This window comes from Oncorhynchus tshawytscha, linkage group LG20 (genome assembly GCF_018296145.1).
Source record: "Oncorhynchus tshawytscha isolate Ot180627B linkage group LG20, Otsh_v2.0, whole genome shotgun sequence".
NCBI classification, from domain to species: Eukaryota; Metazoa; Chordata; class Actinopteri; order Salmoniformes; family Salmonidae; genus Oncorhynchus; species Oncorhynchus tshawytscha.
In genome coordinates this window covers 12,481,418-12,503,780 of record NC_056448.1, presented here as the reverse complement: position 1 = coordinate 12,503,780, position 22,363 = coordinate 12,481,418, and the positions used below count along the sequence as shown (strand labels likewise).

The 22,363-nt window shown below is 42.2% G+C and overlaps 2 protein-coding genes across 3 annotated transcripts; both read right to left on the bottom strand.

Annotated features, from left to right (window-relative positions):
* Positions 1 to 72: 72 nt before the first annotated feature.
* Positions 73 to 1,324, bottom strand: triap1 (TP53 regulated inhibitor of apoptosis 1). Its single transcript, XM_024380761.2, has 2 exons — positions 1,032 to 1,324; positions 73 to 722 (listed from the first exon to the last, which is right to left on the bottom strand). The coding sequence occupies exons 1-2, from the start codon at positions 1,176 to 1,178 to the stop codon at positions 645 to 647; spliced, it is 225 nt and encodes a 74-aa protein (XP_024236529.1). The 5' UTR covers positions 1,179 to 1,324; the 3' UTR covers positions 73 to 644.
* sgsm1b (small G protein signaling modulator 1b) lies at positions 1,237 to 22,362 on the bottom strand. Of its 2 annotated transcripts, none has more exons than XM_024380741.1 (23): positions 22,277 to 22,362; positions 22,129 to 22,172; positions 19,964 to 20,039; positions 17,359 to 17,521; positions 17,097 to 17,246; positions 11,839 to 11,906; positions 11,261 to 11,403; positions 11,025 to 11,156; positions 10,781 to 10,902; positions 10,586 to 10,653; positions 10,326 to 10,489; positions 9,262 to 9,391; positions 7,153 to 7,344; positions 6,897 to 7,042; positions 6,560 to 6,688; positions 6,265 to 6,432; positions 6,054 to 6,116; positions 4,439 to 5,905; positions 3,632 to 3,839; positions 3,430 to 3,539; positions 3,224 to 3,320; positions 2,772 to 2,939; positions 1,237 to 2,519 (listed from the first exon to the last, which is right to left on the bottom strand). In XM_024380741.1, exons 1-23 carry the CDS (start codon positions 22,281 to 22,283, stop codon positions 2,431 to 2,433), a joined length of 4,104 nt encoding a protein of 1,367 aa, XP_024236509.1. In that variant the 5' UTR covers positions 22,284 to 22,362; the 3' UTR covers positions 1,237 to 2,430. The 2 variants fall into 2 exon arrangements, with proteins under 2 accessions (XP_024236509.1, XP_024236510.1); XM_024380742.1 differs by having other exon boundaries at positions 17,097 to 17,243.
* Position 22,363: the final 1 nt, after the last annotated feature.

Below are 22,363 nucleotides of genomic sequence, written 5' to 3'. Positions count from 1 at the left end.
TGGGTTTCATGCTATACCTCTCGTCATTTCTGGTCCATCCTCAGAGCTGAAAATATGAATTGGTAGTAGTAATGAAACATGATTATTATATTTATTGCTTTGTCAATGTATATGTTAATCACATTACATTGCATCACTGAACTAAACACATTCCAGTAAAAAAAAATTACTTGGAGCAAAGAGACCCACAACTTCTAATCTTGTACAGTATGAACCAAGTCCAATGCATCCACATTGATGCCCTCTTCAGTTGTCTTGAGGGACATTATGCCAGGACACTAATATACATTGACAATTCCAGAATTTAAAAAGTTCAATAAAACTCCCTTTGCAAAGCATCAATTATTTTACAATGATCATCTGAAGTGCCCACCACATTATATCCATCTTGTGACCATGGATGTTTATTGGTCTGACCCAAATGTCTGGATTCATAGGTTCCTTTTGTAATCAAAATCCAATCCCAATTGTCATTCAGCACTTTGGATCCTTCATATGAATGCTCTTTAGTCTCCACACGAGGACAGCGACCTCAAACAAAACCCAATTCAAGCTAAATTGGTGGACACACTGTTCATGTTCCATTGCATGCCCAGTAAGCGATGCCAGTGAGTCACAAGGCAACGTTGTTGGGGAGATCCATCTCATCTGTCACGTTTCTCTTTATTTGGGCCCATGAATTCTACGCCATCAATGGGAATGTCCTTTTCTTTTATGGCCTTCTGCAAATACAAGCACACCATATGTAGCTGTAACATTAGATTAGATACATGCATCTGACGTTTAAAAAGACAATGGATTGAGAGGACAATAGGCTATCATGAAGTAAGTATATTTACATTCATATATTGGAAAGAGATGCCCTGTGTTTCAGTCCTGTGAAGAATAGACTTCTGTGGCCTGACAGCTGACACATTGGTGTTGCATCATTTTGGTTAGCTAACAGTACGTGGTACAGCAGTTATTAATGTGTGGTGATGATGAACAGGCAGATAGCTAACATACGTCCGTGTTTGATATCATGTATTTACCTGGACACAATGCTGATATTTCTTGAACATTTCGGTACAGGGATCACCGCTTCGATCTCCCTTCAAGAATTTCTCAGCAAACCAACGGTTAAAGCACTGGTCATATTCCCGTTTTAGTTCAGTGCAGCCCTCTCCAACACTATTCATCTTCAATGCGGAATAACCATAGACCGTCTGAGAATAACAAATACTGAAAGAATAAAGATAACGATTAATTATTGAATTTATTGCAAGCAAAATTCTCTTCCGCACAGTTCTCTTGACTTCCCTTGAACCATATGATCTGTTTAGCCAGACACCATTGCGTACTTTGATGGCGTAATAAACAAGCGACACATTGTTAAAGCAACAGCACACTTTGGTGTAAAATTGTTTGCCTGTAGCCAAAGACCGCACAGAGAGTGAAACGAATTAAACCAAACTTTGCACAATGATGAATCCAAAATATACTGATTGTTTAATACACAGCAAAGTAATAACAACAATAAACAATTCAAGAATACATTGAAAAAATAAGAGTATTTTTCTCATATGTTTGTCGGTATATTTATCTATTGTCGTCAAGCAACAAATCACATGTACAGTGGCCTACGTGTGTGTACATATCTGATATTACACAGTATAGCTACATTGTTATACTCACAGATACTTTTGAATATTAGCCTATGTGTTTCAAATAATTGTACAGTTACCATTACAGTACAACAGCAATACACGCAGACATTTAGCCGATAAGGAGAAGATAAGAGACAGATTTAAGCACTTAATACAAAAAACTCTGTAATACATGGGAGACAATATGTTTGAGATACAGCCAGGGGTTTCAGCAAGTGTTCCTGCGATGTTGGAGAGGTGCAAGCTTTTTGGCTGCACCTTTACTCTGTGAATGGTTCTAACTGATGGGAAGTGTATGAAGGAAATGTACAAACAAGATCTCATTTGGTTATCATATTGAGAATATCCCTGCACAAGATAGCTAAATTTAAGGCAAAACAAATACAAAAACATTCTGAAGCAATATGCAAAGAGTTTTTGTTTTTAAAATGGTACATTCACCAAGTGAACAATTACATTTTTTCATAAACTTATTGATTATAATGTTAATTACCTGAACATAGGAAAGTGCTTTTAGGGACAGACAGAAATACTGCATTGTGCAATTATTGTAGTGTGACAACAGCTTCAGTATGGTTCACCTGACGATTTCAGGAATAAAAATAATGATTGAGAAGCGTGATTTTAAAATACTGACCACTATGTCTGCTTTTGTCAATTGTTGGTTTAGCTTTCATACAAATACAAGTTACGATTTTCAGAATACATTAATTTTATGTGACTTTCTCACAATTTTCACAATTTTGGACACTGAGTGAAAGGGGAGGAAAAGACACATGCTGGATCACTTGTTTTCTATGAGAGTCTGCACTTTGAGGACCAAGTCTCGAGCCATCGTTAGGACCTGCGGGATGTTGTGATGCTCAGCCATTTCTGAAGAGGGAAATCAAATCAAAAACACACCGTGTCACTCGAGCCTAGCTGCTTGTGCTGATTTACATATGAGTGTAGTCTATGGAGGTAGTTAGGCTTTTTGCCTTTGTCAGCAAGCACAGTAAAGGCAGTTGGTACCTTCAGATCATACATTTAGCAAGCAAGCACTCAGTGACAATGAAATGAATGAAATAACTGAATGATCAAATATTCCATTGCATTACAACATCTAACGTCATCGTTTAGCCTCACCGTTGAAGAACTTGATGATGTCAGTGAAGTCCATGTTGTTCTCTAGGATGATGTCTCGGTATATCTCCACCAGTGCCAGAGCGATGAAGAGGACAAAATGAGTGGAGGAGGTATACGTGGCCGCCCAGATGCTCTCCCACACGGAGAACACATCATCATACAACATCTCTGGAGGAAAAATGACACATCAGGTTATATACTGAGTAGGACTGTCAGATGTGACCTGCCTGCAGAAGAGTCATGTTAATGAAATAAAAACATTGACAATGACATTTTCCAAAATCTATACAGGTCCTTCATATTGTATACCTTGAACACGATTCATTTAAGTTTTAACATCATCAGCATGAACTATTTCCTCAGGTTCCAATGTGAAATCCCCCCTTTCTGTTTGATTTCATCACCATACAGATAGTGTATGTGGTCAAACACGCCCATGCAGATGCCAGTACCTCTTTTGAAGTCTAGCAGGAACCAGCGGTAGCAGAAGTAGAAGTGAGTGTAGTCTCCATTCATCTGCATCAGTTCAAAGAGCTCTGAATCAAGGATCTAGTGGGGGAAAAAATGGCAAGTGCCTATCTTTTACTACAATGTAATATCACTGTACTTATAATAATGTGCATGTGTGATTGAGTATGTACATGCACGTGTATGGTACCTGGATGAGGGAGCGCATGTTGGCAAAGTGTGAGTCCATGGCCCCTCCATGGGGGAAGTTCTGATTCATCCTCTTCATCAACTCAGAGAAGCAGCTGAAAGCCATGACCTCTGAGACACATCAACAGCAAATGATTAATCTTATCTTACTCATGGCTGTGAATAATGCAGTTCAAGGAGAGCTAATGCTCATGCAGACTGACCGTCATCCAGAATGACCAGTAAAGGAGCCAGCAGATCACACATGCCCTGGACATAGCCAATCTCCAGATGCTGCCACACATAACTGCACATTATGTTGCGTAGTTTCTCCAGGTTAGCAGGGGTGAAGTACCAGTAGGTTCTGTCACAGCGTCTCACGTCCTTATCAATGCGATGCAGGTTGAGCAAGTACAAGTCCAGCTGCTCTTGCTGCACAGAGTGACAAAAGGGACTAAGGTTAGTTAAAGCGGTTCATGTTCAAATGGCTACTGTTTCATGATTCATTCCAGCATTGTGACAGCTCTGTTTGTAGTTGGGTATTTTATTAGATCCCCATTAACTGTTGCAAAAGCAGCAGCTACACTTCCTGGGGTCCACACAAAACATGAAACATAATACAACATGACATAATGCAGAGCATCAATAGAAAAGAACAGCTGAAGGACAGAACTACATACATTTTATAAAAAGGCACACGTAGCCTACATATCAATGCATACACACAAACTATCTAGGTCAAATAGGGGAGCGGCGTTGTGCCGCATGATGTTGCTTTATCTGTTTTTTTAAACCAGGTTTGCTGTTTATTTGAGCAATATGAGATGGAAGGAAGTTCCATGCAATAAGGGCTATACATAATACTGTACATTTTCTTGAATTTATTCAGGATTTGGGGACTGAAAAAGACCCCTGGTGGCATGTCTGGTGGGATAAGTGTATTGTATGTTGAACCAACTCTTAGCCAATCAACCCCTAAAATCGGCAACATGCATTACAGTGCACACAGGTAACTCATTTGGAGTACTTACAGAGTAGGTAGTCCCTGCAGGGGACACTACCACTGGTGAAACCTCAGGTTTGAGTTCACCTGTCACAACCAAAAAGTCAGACTGGGGGTAGAGACTCTCCATCTCAGGCTCCTCCTCAGACAGGGTTGGCTCAGTTCCATCAAGACTGGTGTTGGAGCTTGCATGCAGGACAGGTTCCCCTGAAACAACTCTCCCCAGGGCCAAGAAGGGGGCAGCAGGGGGAGCCATCAGGCCGGACAAGGGTCTTGCCCAGGCCGTGGGAATGTCCTCCATCTCTAAGGCAGAGGGCGAGTCATCAGAATCTAGTGTATCAGGAGAACGCATAGAGTGGGCTGTCACTGTAACACTGGCCCTGGCCTCTAGCTGAGGTGGCTTCAGTACTGGCATGCAAGGTGCATGTTTCTCTGAATCTATGGCAACTGTCATTTCTGCAGCTTTGGTATTGCTTTTCTCAGGGACACTGGCCTCCACAGTGTCTAATGTTTTGGCTTCAGCTATTTCTGAAACCTTTTCTTCAGTACTACCCATGTCTTTCTCACAAACACAAGCTTCGCTGGTTTGAGGGGTTTTAATTTTTTGTAATTCAGATTCTGTGATTTCTTCAATGTCAGAGAAGTTTGGGTCCTCTTTTTCAGCAATACCAGCCTCCACTGCTATTGTTGAAGCTTTGTTTCCTTCTGTTAAAGATGGTTCTGTGGCACAGGATGGTTCTGACACTGAGGCTTTGCTCTCTAGTGTTTTATTAACTGTGGCCTCACCTAGTGGTGGAGCTGGAATATATACATTAGAAACCTCCATTTCTAGTTTGAGAATATCAGTATTCTCAGTTGCGTACGCAGCTCTCACAGGCAGCTTTGGGTCTTTTGTGGTGGAAACTTCAGACAACCCATTTCCTGCAACTTTGTTTTCGGTTTCAGTATTTCCTAAGGAATTCACGTCTTCTTTGTCAGAACCCCTTTCTTTAACCCTCTCTGAGATTTGTATGATTTGTACCGATTCAGAGCATTCAACCTCTTTACTCTCTGGGGCTTTGGACTCTTGTGTTGGAGCCTTAGGACGCTCCTCCCCTGCCTTGTCATCAACTGTTATCGTGACCTTTGGTTCCTCTGTTGATCTTGAGACAGGGAGATCCTCGGTTAGCTTTGACCCAGCTTGGGTCTCTGCCACTGGCCTAGATGCAGCTCCCTGGGGCTCTGATGGCTCTGGTGATGGCTGAGTGGCAACTGTTTTGACAGTTAAATCAGTTGCAGGAAGTTTTGTTGCAGGGCTGTTGTTGTTTGTGCTTTGGGGCTGTTCTGGAAGACCTGAGCCAACAGAGATTTTTTTGGGTGGGTATCCAGATTCTGAGGTAACATTGCGGTTGGCCACATCTGGGCAGTCTTTCAAAGGTATTTTGGACACCTCTTTGCCTTCCTCTGGCTTCATCTCGGATTCTATCGGATCCACCTCCTCCACAGACCCAAATGCCTGCAACACCGGACAACAGACAGTGAATACCCAGCATTATAAAGTCTCCCTACTATTGTAAGGCACAACTTCACAAGTATTCAGTATTAAGGGAAACTATAATGTTATGTGGTGATGTATTATGCCCCAGAAAGAAAGCCTCCTGTACCTGTGTGCTACTGCTGGAGTCACTCTGGGCAATCTGTTTCTCTGAACTGGTGCTCTGTGAGGACTGGTGTAGGATATGGGGTCAAATGCCATCCAGGAAGAGAACACCATGAAGAATCATATGTTAGTACAGTATGTTAACCATATGCCAACGAGTCACTAACTCTATCATGTATTACCCTCATCAAATGGGACAGGTAGGACCCCCTTACATCAGTGCTGATGGTGGAGTCTCGCTGCACTGGTCCTGGTCTTTCCACAGAATTGCACTTGGCTATGGCTTCAGCATGCTTCTCCCCCTCCCTCTGCTTGACGATGGCCTCACAGCCCAGCCACTCCTTCATAGTCTGCTCATAGTAGGCCCGCACCTGCTTATCCACCTACACACACACACACACAGATGAACACACAGGGTCACTGGTATGTAATGGTATTACATATGACCCACCTCCCTACTTGGATTCCAGAGTTAGTAGTTTTACCTCATGACAATATAACAGTACTCACCTCCAGCCTACGTTTCTGGGTCATATCGAAGTGGTAGTGTCCCAGCAGGAATGGCCAGACCTCCTTGCGTATTGTAGGGGCCACACCACCATAGTACACCATCCGCAGAAGCTCATGCTCATCATACGCCTGAGAAAACGTTGTGAACGTGATTACAGATTGACTCAATACAGAAACATACAAGTTCAGTACGATCATCGGTTGCAGTGGAATGTTGATGTATGCAGGTACATTCAAGCTGTGACCTGTTAGCTAAGTCGTAAAGAGCATGCACAGTCACTGCAGGTTGTGGTTGTGTGTACAGTATGTTTAGAGCAGATGGTACAGTAGATCTTACAGAGCAGTCCTGGAGGAAGCTGCTCCAGACATCCACAGTCAGCCCTCCTCGGGCATCATGAGGCACGTTAGGGTCGACGATGGTGGGGTTGACCAGGGCAGAGAGGTGGATACGAACGGTGGACAGGTGACGGCAGTAGGCAAGCCCTTCAATGAAGAAGTGAAGAAACACGCATGGTTATCAATCCAGCCATAACACGAAGACTATAGCATTTGAATCAGTCTTTCCTAAAGGAATTCATCATGCATGTACTCACAGCCATAGAAAGCACGGGAAATGATCTGGTACTTCATGGTGTCACAGAGGAGTTTCAGGGGAGCCCTGTCCTGGTTGCAGCCGTTGGATAGTGAGCCAACAGGGGATCCGTTCTGAGAGCAGGAGAAACAGGAGGACTTCCTGGGGGTGGGGTGCCACATGTTCACCGCCTGGTCCATCAGCTCTGGAGCCACTGGACACCAAACAGGATCAATGGTATCATCAGCAGGATCATCGTCATCATTGTCATTAGCAACATGATCATCTAGAACTGATGGAGGATTTGGGTGACTTTCTTTAATAATATACACTACCGGTCAAAAGTTTCACAACACTTACTCATTCAAAGGTTTCTTAATTTTTACTATTTTCTACATTGTAGAATAATAGTGAAGATATCAAAACTATGAAATAACACATATGGAATCATGTAGTAATCAAAAAAGTGTTAAACAAATCAAAATATATTTATATTTGAGATTATTCAAATAGCCACCCTTTGCCTTGATGACAGCTTTGCACACTATTGGCATTCTCTCAACCAGCTTCACCCCTGAATGCCTAATTAACCAACAGTCTTGAAGGAGTTCCCACATATCCTGAGCACTTGTTGGCTACTTTTCCTTTATTCTGAGGTTCGACTCATCCCAAACCATCTCAATTTGGTTGAGGTCAGGGGATTGTGGGAGGCCAGGTCATCTGATGCAGCACTCCATCACTCTCCTTGGCCAAATAACTCTTACGCAGCCTGGAGGTTTGTTGGGTCATTGTCCTGTTGAAAAACAAATTATAGACCCACTAAGAGCAAACAAGATGGGATGGTGTATCTCTCCAGAATGCTGTGGTAGCCATGCTGGTTAGGTGTGCCTTGAATTCTAAATAAAATCACAGACAGTGTCACCATCACACCACCTCCTCCATGCTTCACGGTGGGAACCACACATGCGGGCATCATCTGATCACCTACTCTGCGTCTCACAAAGACATTGTGGTTGGAACCAAAATCTCACATTTTGACTCATCAGACCAAAGGACAGATTTCCACCAATCTAATGTATATTGCTCGTGTTTCTTGGCCCAAGCAATTCTCTTCTTCTTATTGGTGTCCTTTAGTAGTGGTTTCTTTGCAGCAATTTGACCATGAAGGCCTGATTCACGCTCTGAACAGTTGATGTTGAGATGTGTCTGTTACTTGAACTCTGAAGCATTTATTTGGGCTGCAATTTCTGAGGCTGGTAACTCTAATGAACTTATCCTCTGTGGCAGAGTTAACTTTGGGTCTTCCTTTCCTGTGGCGGTCCTCATGAGAGCCAGTTTCATCATAGCGCTTGATGGTTTTTGCGACTGCACTTGAAGAAACGTTCAAAGTTCTTGAAATGTTCCGGATTGACTGACCTTCATGTCTTAAAGTAATGTTGGACTGTCGTTTCTCTTTGCTTATTTGAGCTGTTCTTGCCATAATATGGACTTGGTCTTTTACCAAATAAGCTATCTTCTGTATACCCCCCTACCTTGTCACAACACAACTGATTGGCTCAAACGCATTAAGAAGGAAAGAAATTCCACAAATGTACTTTTAAGAAGACACCTGTTAATTGAAATTCCATGAAGCTGATTGAGAGAATGCCAAGAGTGTGCAAAGCTGTCATCAAGGCAAAGGGTGGCTATTTGAATAATCTCAAATATAAAATATACTTTTTTGGTTACTACATGATGCCGTATGTGTTATTTCATAGTTTTGAGGTCTTCACTATTATTCTACATTGTAGAAAATAGTAAAAATACAGAAAAACCCTTGAATTTGTAGGTGTTCTTAAACTTTTGACCGGTAGTGTATATGTATTTTTTTAAACATGGAAACATTGACAAACCAAGCCAGAAGATAGAGGTGTGACAAAGATAACTTCATGCCCATGCATGGTCTCAAATCCAGGGTAACCAATGTAAGGTGTTCACAGGGCTACAGGCACAGGGGCTGGACAGAGGGGCTGAGGGAAGGGCAATGGTCAACAAAACGAACAGTGAGAGAAAAATAAATAATGAAAAAGTATATTATGTACAAATTTCAACAGAAAATCGACATAGAATAAGGAGATCACAAGTGAAATACCAAAGTCTGACGGAGTACCAGGGAGCAGGATCCGGAAGACATAGTCAGTGGCCTCGTCCTCCTCTTTATCCGACACAGACTCCACAGACCCCTGCGGACTCCTCTTCCGCAACTTAGGGAAAACCTTTCCCTGTGGGTAGTGCACTCAGTATAAGACATTAACATGTTGTTATTATGATGATTCGCAAGAGTGATTAAAGTTGATACCCTAAAACTCAGATCCCTATCATTGAATTGTGACGCAAGACTAGGCTAAATGTAATTAATGATCCAGCCAATCTCAAGTCAGTCATCTTTTCCTTTTCTGTTTAAATAAACAAACCATTTTTAGTAATTTAGCAGTCTTATCCAGAATGACGTACAGTTAGTGCAGTCATCTTAAGATAGCTAGGTGAGACAACATGTCACAATTGTAACAAGTACACTTTCCCTCAATAAAGTAGTTAACAGCAAAGTCAGTGGTACAGTAGTAGGAAAATTACATTTGTATAATTTTTGGGGGGGTCCTTGTCTTTGGTCTGCAACTTTCTTTCATGGTGGTTTGAGGACGTATTAAGACCCCACTCACTCCTAGACTCTCTGTGCCACTCCTAGGTTGTAGTCTTTCACTGCTCCACAGGGTAATATACCACAACCTTAACAATGCTATATTCTACAGCAGCCTGTAAATTATAGTCTCAGCTCTACTACGATTACCACTTTTATCATCACAACCCCTCTAAAAACTTCCTCATGGGGTTCCCTTTGCTTTGGCAGGTCAGGGTTGATATTGTCTACTTAGAGGCTAAATTGGTGGATAAGATCATTGAAATTACAGTGTCAGTGTACAGTACTAACACAGAGATCAGAGTTACCCTCAGTCCAACAACATCCACTCTGCTATAGATTAGTTGTTTCTAATGCTACAAGGAACAACTATTATACCATCACGTTTCAATTGGTTTAGTGGATGTGGACATAATAGCTACAGTAAACATTAATTGAGATCTGAATCATTGTCATGAATTCCAAATGTGAGGGTTATATCTGGTGCATGTTAGGACATTTCTATGTTCCATGCTGACCTTTCCCCTCTGGGACCACAGAGGGGGGTCGAGTTGTCCGTGTGGCAGCAGGCCTGTCTCCAGGCAGGTCAGGAACTGGAGCAGGTGTCCTCCCCGGGGGAACCGCAGCGGAGGCCTCTGGATCCCATCCTGACTCACCAGAACCACTGTTCCACCACTGTCCACTGGGAAAAAACGTGAATTCAAGGTCAAGAAGACACACACAAACACAAGGATACAAAGATATATGCCTACATAATTCAAATAGGTTCCTCCTGTACCTTGCTGATGGCAGTGTAGATAAACAATCTCCTCCAGGCGAATAGTCATGGCAAAGTCCCAGTAAACACTGGGAAAATCAATATGAGAAATTGCTGAGATTTAAACAATATCCAATTATATAAATTGGCATGTCCTTTGTAGACACCTATGAGTGTCAGAATACATTTCTTTACTGTGATTTGATATTACATTACCTTTTTTCAGTGTCATCTGCCACAGTGCCATTCATGAGCTGGTTGGGGGTCCATTTCAGGGTCATGAGATCTGCAGTCTGGTGGAGAGACAGGTACCCTGGGATAGCCTCCATGTCATCCCTCTGTAGACCAAGACAGGAGATTTGTAGAAAGCATTCCCTTGCTGTTTAAACAGTGATGAAAAGCAATGCCAAGTCCTTTAACACGTAGAGAGAGAGACACACACACACACACACATACACACCGGCTGCACCAGGACGTTGTTCTTGCCAAACAGCAGTGTAGCCCTGTTGTTCTGATGGAGGGACTCAACGTAGTCCCGAGCCCACAGGATGGGCCTGTCCTCCATACTGCCACTGGACTGCCTCTTCTGGATCTATTAGAAAATATCATTGTATTCAAGACCATTGGACCATTTTTTTATGCATCATAAATTATACACACACATCATTCGTTTAGACACATAATCCACACACTGACCAGGGCAGGTCGCCTGGAGGGGGAGTCCTGGCGACAGTGGCCACTGTGGATGCGGTGTCTCTGGACGAGCTCATCAGCAGAGGGGTCTGTCCAGAAGTGGTCGGCTGTCTTCACCTTAGTGTACTCCAGAGCACAGGGGCCGACTGCAAGGCATAAGGGCAAGACAACACTGAGATCCACAACAGTTTTCAAGTAGAAAGGTGTAGTCACTAGTTCTAACTTCTAAAGCACTGTACTGAACCATCATCATCCAGAGTGGAAGTTAGTGTTACCAGCAATGTCAATGTTACCCTCACAGTAGAAGGTAAATGCACTTGTCCATTATAAGTGTGAGTACAAAGTCAATTTGGAGTTAGTTACCAGTATGTTTAACTTCAAAACCACAGAATTATGGCCTTATCTGAAATAAGGCAATTTCCACTGTAAAGCACTAGTCTCCAATGTCATGTTAACCTACAGACTCAGGGGGAGTCACATTCACTGTAATGTGCCATTCAGTGTGCTATTTCTTATCTTATCAGAGATCTGTCCGGCCACATCCTGGCAAGAGAGGCCATAAGAAGAGGTTCCATCAATACCTAACAGAGAGGCAAGGATTGGTCCATCCACAGGATCCAATAGAATGGCCTCACTGTCATAGAACGTACTGGAAAAGAGAAAATCATGTTTCCTCAAAATGGTGCAAGAAGAACCATTGCTGCATGTTCACTGAAAAGCGACTATAAGTACAGATGTCAGATCTTAATTTGACCCGTTTAATTGCAGCAGGAAAATAATCTTGCAGCAGGAGGATTTGAATATCTGAAGAAATATTTAGAATGGCGCCAGGGGGCAGCTGGAATACAATGCAGTACCGTACCCACTTTGTACCTTAGACTGGAGGTCCACTGTGCCCCAGTTCAAGTAGTCTATGTAGGCTATGTGCAGGCTACAGCGCATCTCGTGTGAATTCTTATGTGGATTCTAATAAATGGACATATTTGTAGAGATATATTTTTTGTTAGGTAAAATCATTTTTTTAATCAACTGTTTTATTATATGTTCAAGGCAAGTCATAATGCTGCCCTACAGCAGGCTACACCTTAACCACAGCCTACTGTAGCCTATCAAAACTAATTGCACACATAGGCTTATAATATCATGTGTAAAGACGCGATGAAATTGAGAATAGTGAGGTATCCTACGGAATGGAGTGCAATGGTGGATGAAAGAGTGACTCAGATTGTAAAACCCCCAATAATTAGGAACCCAGAGAATACATGTGGGTGTATATATATATATATGAGAAGATCATAGCATTCATATATGTATGTGTGTGAAACACACACACACACACACACACACACACACACACACACACACACACATCTATTCTCAGACATACACATATATATATATACACTACCGCTCAAAAGTTTGAGGTCACTTAGAAATGTCCTTGCTTTTGATAGAAAAGCACATTTTTTGTCCATTAAAATAACATCAAATTGATCAGAAATACAGTATAGACATTGTTAGTGTTGTAAATTACTATTGTAGCTGGAAACGGCAGATTCTTTATGAAAGATCCACATAGGCATAGAGGCCCATTATCAGCAACCATCACTTCTGTGTTCCAATGGCAGGTTGTGTTAGCTAATCAAAGTTTATAATTTTAAAAGGCTAATTGATCATTTTTGATCAATTATGTTAGCACAGATGAAAACTGTTGTCCTGATTAAAGAAGCAATAAAACTGTCCTTCTTTAGACTAGTTGAGTATCTGGGCATCAACATTTGTGGGTTCGATTACAGGCTCAAAATGGCCAGGAACAAAGAACTTTCTTCCGAAACTCGTCAGTCTATTCTTGTTCTGAGAAATGAAGGCTTTTCCATGCGAGAAATTGCCAAGAAATTGGAGATCTCTTACAACGCTGTGTACTATTCCCTACACAGAACAGCGCAAACTGGCTCTAACCAGAAGAGGAGTTGGAGGCCCCGGTGCACAAGTGAGCAAGAGGAGTACTTGACGCCATCTGTAAAGCATGGTGGAGGCAACGTGATGGTCTGGGGGTGCTTTGGTGGTGGTAAAGTGGGAGATTTGTACAGGGTAAAAGGGATCTTGAATAAGGAAGGCCATCACTCCATTTTGCAACGCCATGCCATACCCCGGGACGGCGCTTAATTGGCGCCAATTTCCTCCTACAACAGGACAATGACCCAAAACACAGCTCCAAACTATGCAATAACTATTTAGGGAAGAAGTAGTCAGCTGGTATTCTGTCTATAATGGAGTGGCCAGCACAGTCACGGATCTCAACGCTATTGAGCTGTTGTGGGAGCAGCTTGACCGTATGGTACGTAAGAAGTGCCCATCAAGCCATCCAACTTGTGGGAGGTGCTTCAGGAAGCAAGGGGTGAAATCTCTTCAGATTACCTCAACCAATTGACAACAAGAATGCCAAAGGTCTGCAAGGCTGTAATTGCTGCAAATGGAGGATTCTTTGACGAAAGCAAAGTTTGAAGGACACAATTATTATTTCAATTACAAATCATTATTTATAACCTTGTCAGCGTCTTGACTATATTTCCTATTCCTTTTGCAACTCATTTCATGTATGTTTTCATGGAAAACAAGGACATTTCAAAGTGACCCCAAACTTTTGAATGGTAGTGTACAGTTTCTATTCTCATACATAGATATACGTACCTACATACATACATACATACATACAGTGAGGGGAAAAAAGTATTTGATCCCCTGCTGATTTTGTACGTTTGCCCACTGACAAAGAAATTATCAGTCTATAATTTTAATGGTAGGTCTATTTGAACAGTGAAAGACAGAATAACAACAACAAAAAATCCAGAAAACCGCATGTCAAAAATGTTATAAATTGATTTGCATTTGAATGAGGAAAATAAGTATTTAACTCCTCTGCAAAACATGACTTAGTACTTGGTGGCAAAACCCTTGTTGGCAATCACAGAGGTCAGATGTTTCTTGTAGTTGGCCACCAGGTTTGCACACATCTCAGGAGGGATTTTGTCCCCACTCATCTTTGCAGATCTTCTCCAAGTCATTAAGGTTTCGAGGCTGACGTTAGGCAACTCGAACCTTCAGCTCCCTCCACAGATTTTCTATGGGATTAAGGTCTGGAGACTGGCTAGGCCACTCCAGGACCTTAATGTGCTTCTTCTTGAGCCATTCCTTTGTTGCCTTGGCCTTGTGTTTTGGGTCATTGTCATGCTGGAATACCCATCCACGACCCATTTTCAATGCCCTGGCTGAGGGATGGAGGTTCTCACCCAAGATTTGACGGTACATGGCCCTGTCCATCGTCCCTTTGATGCGGTGAAGTTGTCCTGTCCCCTTAGCAGAAAAACACCCCCAAAGCATAATGTTTCCACCTCCATGTGTGACGGTGGGGATGGTGTTCTTGGGGTCATAGGCAGCCTTCCTCCTACTCCAGACACGGCGAGTTGAGTTGATGCCAAAGAGCTCCATTTTGGTCTCATCTGACCACAACACTTTCACCCAGTTGTCCTCTGAATCATTCAGATGTTCATTGGCAAACTTCAGACGGGCATGTATATGTGCTTTCTTGAGCAAGGGGACCTTGCGGACGCTGCAGGATTTCAGTCCTTCACTGCATACTGTTGTTACCAATTGTTTTCTTGGTGACTATGGTCCCAGCTGCCTTGAGATCATTGACAAGATCCTCCCGTGTAGTTCTGGGTTGATTCCGCACCGTTCTCATGATCATTGCAACTCCACGAGGTGAGATCTTGCATGGAGCCCCAGGCTGAGGGAGATTGACAGTTCTTTTGTGTTTCTTCCATTTGCGAATAATCGCACAAACTGTTGTCACCCTCTCAACAAGCTGCTTGGCGATGGTCTTGTAGCCCATTCCAGCCTTGTGTAGGTCTACAATCTTGTCCCTGACATCCTTGGAGAGCTCTTTGGTCTTGGCCATCGTGAAGAGTTTGGAATCTGATTGATTGATTGCTTCTGTGGACAGGTGTCTTTTATACAGGTAACAAACTGAGATTAGGAGCACTTCCTTTAAGAGTGTGCTCCTAATGTCAGCTCGTTACCTGTATAAAAGACACCTGGGAGCCAGAAATCTTTCTGATTGAGAGGGGGTCAAATACTTATTTCCCTCATTAAAATGCAAATCAATTTATAACATTATAACATCCAGTTTTTCTGGATTTTTTGTTGTTATTCTTTCTCTCACTGTTCAAATAAACCTACCATTACAATTATAGACGGATCATTTCTTTGTCAGTGGGCAAACGTACAAAATCAGCAGGGGATCAAATACTTTTTCCCCCTCACTGTATATGAATGCTATGATCTTCTCACATATGAGATATTGCCTCACATGCTGGTCAAAAGCATGGCTAAAATCTATCCAAACCTGTACACCTGAGTTATCTGTGGTTCCTCATATGTAAGACGACAGCTGATGATAGTGTTGTTGTTGTTAGAATGATATATTATTGGACGTGATGTATTGGTATGTTGTGTTGTTTTAGTGAGTATGTGTATTGTGGCTGAGTAATTGTCCTTAGCTGCACTGGCACCCACGGGTGCAAATGATCTTTTGGCTAACCCCGCCACATTTAAATGGATGTTGCATTATTGTAATATTGATTAATGTACATTGTCCCCTATAAATAAATATATGTATGAATGTGTGTATGAGAAAAGAGAATATATATATTATATACATACTGTTGATCTGGGGGGTGTTGGGGTTTTAAAATCTGCCCCATTTCACTCCATTCCGTAGGATACCTCACTGTTCTCAATTTCATCTCGTCTTTACATCTGATATTATAAGCCTATGTGTGCAATTAGTTTTTATAGGCTACAGTAGGCTCTGGTTTGTGTGTATTAATTTTGATAGGCTACAGTAGGCTGTAGTTTAGGTGTATTCATTTTGATAGGCTACAGTAGGCTATTATGTAGGTGTAGCCTACTGTAGGGCTGCATTTCAGACCGGGTCATAGACCACACCGTGTCATAGACCAATATCTATCTTGTGTTAAGCTATATAAAACGGCAGCTGTTGATGTGTATGGCTGCATTTCACATAAACTTATGTACATTTGAATGTTGCAGTAATAGGACCTATAGGTCTACAGTAACAATAGGACATTTATTCGCTGTAACTCCCGTACGGACTTGGGAGAGGCGAAGGTCGAGAGCCATGCATCCTCCGAAAAACACAATCCAACCAAGCCGCACTGCTTCTTGACACAATGCCCATTCAATCCGGAAGCCAGCCGCACCAATATGTCAGAGGAAACACTGTACACCTGGCGACCTGGTCAGCATGCACTGCGCCCGGCTCGCCACAGGAGTCGCTAGTGCGCGATGAGACAAGGATATCCCTGCCGGCCAAACCCTCCCTAAACCGGACGACGCCCCATGGGTATCCCGGTTGCGGCCGGCTGCGACAGCCCTGGGCTCGAACCCAGAATCTCTGGTGACACAGCTAGCACTGCGATGCAGTGCCTTAGACCACTGCGCCACCCGGGAGGCATGTCTGGTGCTTTTAGTTTGAGCGAGCGAGAATGATTTTGATGGCTGGCACTGCTCTGAAATGACTGGACTGTTCCCACATGGAGATAAAGGGAACTGAGGATTTTCAGTGAATGTATGTAAATCAGAAGCCCCATTTGAAATTTCCTGAGGCGCAGGGGGATAAAATGTGACAAAAGAGTGATCAAATTAAGATCGGACATCTGTAGTTTACATATTGAGCAGCTACGACTGTTGGTATTTGTAAGATCAAACACAATGTCAGACTTTCAGCTGGAATCTGATCTGTTGATTGATTGGTAACCTGCTGTTCTCCACTAGGTACATGACAATCTTGTCCAGAAGCTTCTCCATGAGAGCAGTGCGGATCCACAGGTTCCTCAAGCCCTGAGGGGGGAGGTTGGTCAATCCGGGTTGCTTCTGAACACTGCCATTATTTAGTTGAGCCTGTCTGCTGGAGAATACAGAGAGACGTGTTTGATACACATTTTGTATTCATTTATGGCATATTGGTGTGTGTGTGGGGGGGGCTTAGGGGTAATGACTAGTCAAGATCAATGTCTTACTTGGTCTCAATGAGCTGCTCTAGTTCCTGGACCTTCTGACAGAGTTCCTCCGCCGGGGTGAAGCTCTTCCCCACCTTCATGAAGAGTGCTGCTACCTTATTACTGCAAAGGAGGCCCGCTGCTCGCCTCTTCAGCCCATGGAGCACACATGCCTCCACTACAGCTGTAGACACACGGAAACACATAGTATTGAATATACGAACACCAACAGTACACACAGAGTTTGGTTTCAAAACCAACTTTCCCCAAAGCGATATTCATTAAGCTATGATTGCATACATACACATGATTGCATACACTGTCAACAACAAGTAAACCACATGCAGAGTTTGCTAATTAGATTTTCAGGCGCAACCAGTGAAAACCCTTGGACAGTCTGAGTGCTACTGCAGGGAAGCAAAGACGGGTTAGAGGGAAGGTGCAGGTGGCTCTCAGCAGAACCAGAAATAGACTAAAAACTGACAAACGATGTTTACTGTTGCTAGGATATCCGTGGATGTGTAGAGGTGTAGTATCAACACCTTTGGATAGTGTCTGCTGTCAGTTAAATTTAACACAGATGGACCTACACATCTCTATGGCTGTGGCCGGTGCCAACCTAAAATCAAGCTGTGTTCGGTTGAGAACGTGACCATACACACTTAGGGGTAGTAGGAGGTGGCCAGGCTTGACATTTCAACTCCACAGGATGATGCCCAATGTCACTTGCTCTGTAAATGTCAATGTAGTCATGAGACAAATTAATTTTAAAAAACATGTTCTGACTCAGATTTTTTTTATGTGAAATTAACATAATACCTATGGCATTTACCTCCGTACAATTCAACCAGCAATAATCCACCTACTTTTGACTCCATAATCTTACTGCTGTGCTCTTAATGTAACAATAATCCTATGTGTCACATCACAAGTGTGAAATGTGAGGCTGTGACACCAGAGTGATGGGGTGGAGGACAATTGTGAAGAGATTACAAAGCACTAGTTCAAACCAACTGTGATTCTTTAGTTGACGGAGAATAGCAGCACTGCTCGAGTCTGCGATGAGAGAGAAAGGTTCTCTTTCTTTTTCATTTTGTTATTAACTTATATTTGTACTATATTTTCAAGCATAGCAATTCCTAATAGAGGTAGTGTAAACATAATTGTCGGCGTCATCATTATTATTGTCTAGCTCCCCTACCCATTCCCCAAACTACCTTGAGTCAGTATGTGTGATCTCCAAACAGCAGCGTGGTCTGGGTCGCTGCGTGTCCAGCCCCCGTACCCTTTCCCAACCACTGAGGAGATTCCCACTTGCACTTTGCACTCTATGTCGTGACTGCAATAGATTGGTATAGTTTTGTCATTTGTTAACTACCAGTTGCCCTTTTCTGAGTATTGATAAATGTTTTTCTATGAGAGAGGGCTCACCCTTCATTTCTACCCATTTGTGGTGTTTCAGTAAATAGTCTCTTAGCTGTAAATAGCTAAAGAAATCTGACTTTGGCAGATGGAAGTCTGAACTTAGTTCACCGAATGATTTAATTTGGTTGTTCTTCAAGACTTGGTGTACATATTGCAAAGGAAGTAATGACCACCATTTGGAAACCTGAATCGATTGATAATGGGGAAATATCTGTAAGATCTGCAGTACCAGTTAGAGATGATATACCCATAGGCAGATGGAGCCTTTTTAAAACTTTCCTCCAAAACTGGAGCGTATGCTTTGACCATGGGTTCTTACTATCATGGTCTGTCCTCTTATCCAAGTAATCATTGGTTGCAATTGGGTGTCCCAGAAGTCCCACCTACCTTTTGGTAGGTGCTCTTTGGCGATAAGGTTACTTTCATCTCACCAAAAAATATTATGTATTTCTTGCCACGATCTCTTACTTCTTTCTATCCACTCTACTCTGGCTCTTATTACAATAGTAATGGTCTTCGGTCAAAGATGAGAAACCAAGCAGGTAAGTATCTGTTACACATACTGGAAGCCAAGCAGTCATTCATTTAAATCAACACTTCGACCTACCCAAACCAGCTATGCAGCTAGGCTTGCCCATCAACTATGGCATGCACCCTCCCTCCCATCCAGTCACAAGAGCACAGCACTGCCATGTGGCACTAAAGTCCTTCAGTGGGCTTGTAATAATTAAGTACCTCACTGTGATTGAATTGAAATGAAATGGTCAAAAAGAAACAAAAATAGCTTCTTAGCAAAGAGTCATTTCTCAAGCAAGAATTTTGCTAGGAGGGGAAAACTGAAAACTAACTGTTATTGGTAGAGGTTTGGAACTCTATTTCTTATTGGTCTATTAACTAATTTACCATCTGGTGATGTCACTAGGTAGGCCAAAACTCCATCCCACTAAAACAGGGTGAAATTTCAGGTCGTCTTTTTAAACAGCTTCCCTAGAAGGGAAATATCATAATTTTCACAATATTATTCCAACCTCATTATGTGGAAATATATATAAAACACAAGACTATCACAGTTTTGACTGCACTGGGCCTTTAATTGGGGGTTAACAAACCATAAAAACTCAAAATGAGCAAGTCAAAACTCCAATGAGCCATATGAACTGTAAATTCAATAAGTAATATATTACGACTTGAACACACTCACCACAGAAGGATATGATATGGCTGCTGTCTGCATGCACAAACTTCCGAGTCACTGACTCCTCCATGATCTGTTTCACCTGAGAAAAAGAGAGAGACATAAAAAGGTGAGGTGGGATTTGATATGACAGGCACTTAAAAAGAGACAGGGTCTGACAAGAGTAGGCACAGAAAGAGAAGAAATCAAAGTGCAGAAGGAGGCAAGGATGGGGAGCGATTTTGCAACAATAGATAATCACTGGTAAGCGGAGGGAGGGTGGGGAGGGAATGCAGATCCTGAGTGTGCAGATCCTGAGTGACAGACTAAATGCAGACAGGGTGGGAGATGTATATCACTTCAGACAAGACAGAGCGTGACCAGGGTAAAAAGAGCGACTAAAGTGTATATTTTCAATGATTTCCCAGTTAAATAACTCTGAGAAAGTTAAGTTGTTTGATGAAGATGCCTATGTTATTTTTTGTATTTCTCATACAACCACAAAATAAAACACGACAAACACACAATAGTGAAATATGGTGTGACCAATTCCCAGATTATGAAATTATACAGTGCAGAGAAATTGCGAGGAAATGGATAGAAATTGAATCAAATCTACTAAAAACGGAAGAAAAAAAAAGTCTGGGTTTGAGATACAGTATATATTTACTATCACCAACTAGGACCCTCTTCCTTGCTGCTTGACCTGGTGCTAGTCATGTCCCTTTTGTGATGTGGCCTCCACATGCAACCCTCACACTCCTGGCTACCATCCCAGGGGGCATGTGACCAATAATTGCCTTCATGAGATGAGAAGAATAGCTGCCAATAACTTGGCAGAATAAGAGTGTTTCTCTTGCATGTGCCTGTGTGCATGTGTGTGACTGCCTGTTTGCTTGCGTGTTCATGCGTGCGTGCGAGAGAGAGACTGTTTTTCCGTCATCTAAAAAATGGCACAAAGATGGACAGGGCTATCCATACAAATTAGAACACGATACAATATGCTGCTAATAATGCTCTTTTACTTTTCAGGGCAAAATAAAATAACATCTCATAAACGGAGCTAGAACAAAGGACACACCAGCATGCAGCTACAAAGAAAATAAGCCAGACAGGGAGTTGGTCTCTTCTCTCCCTTTCAGGTTTCTGTAGTGCTGCAGCCCAACTATACCATAAACCAGACAATTTTCCTTTGAAGAATGGTCTGGCTGTAGCTAACATAACTGCGAGGAGTCCCCAAATAATAAACCGTGACTTTATGTCACAAGAACAACATCCTTATCACTTTAATTGGATAGTTTGTAGAGCATCTACAGATGGACTGTTTACAGACTATCAGTAACATTTCAACTTACTATCTACTAATCCTAACCCCAGCCATAACACTAACCCTAAACTTAACCCTTATTCTAAACCTAACCCTAACCATAACCTTAGCAAGCAGTTTCTTATCAACAGATAGTTTGTTGATATTACAACCATCTGTAGAGCATCTGGACTATCCAAATAAAGTGTGACCACTATCTGGACTATCCAAATAAAGTGTGACCACTATCTGGACTATCCAAATAAAGTGTGACCACATCCTTTAGGCCTAATTTCCAGACACAGGATGAAGCAAGATATCATCTGATCAATTGATTACGTGTTTTTTCATATAAAAGAGAGAGGGGTAACAGGCTATCCGAGATATGAGCATGCCCAGTGAATTGAGTTGCCCTCCATTACAGCATTAGCATTCAGATAAAAGAAAAACACACGTAAGAGCGATTATCAATAATCCTAATGATGCTGCTCTTGGCTCTGCACTGTGACATGCACACGTATTCACGTCATGCAGAGATAACAGATCCATTACTGCTACTTTGATCGTGGCGTTATTGCCTAGGCCTGCCTACTGATACCAAATAATTGCTATGTATCTGTATATATACACGTATTTCAATCCAAGTCGCCCCTGAACGCATCCTTTATAATAAAATCACGATCCAAAGAATATGATATCCTATTAGGCTACATGTATCCTTATGATCAATTTTATTAAAGCATATACACCAGACTTCCCGGTGTCTCCAATTAACAATCTTATTTTGGGCATCCAAATACAACAGAACGGCTGCCAGAGATCCATGACCAACGGTTGCTTCTAATAATTTGTCGTTAAAAACATTGCAAATACTGAAGGCACTCACCTCCTTCTTCACATTGCGCAGCAATTTCTGACGCGTCTCGGCCTCTGGAATGAAAAAACATAACGATATCATTGAAAGTTGGTGAGGCATTCAAGACAATTTTGATATTTTATAACATAGCCTATTCAAATCGAAAAACCTAATTTACCTCCCATTGCGCCCCGCTGTTGCTGTTGATTCAATCGCACAAGGCCAGCTATTTGCTTCAAATGAGTCCCTCTCTTCAATTTACACT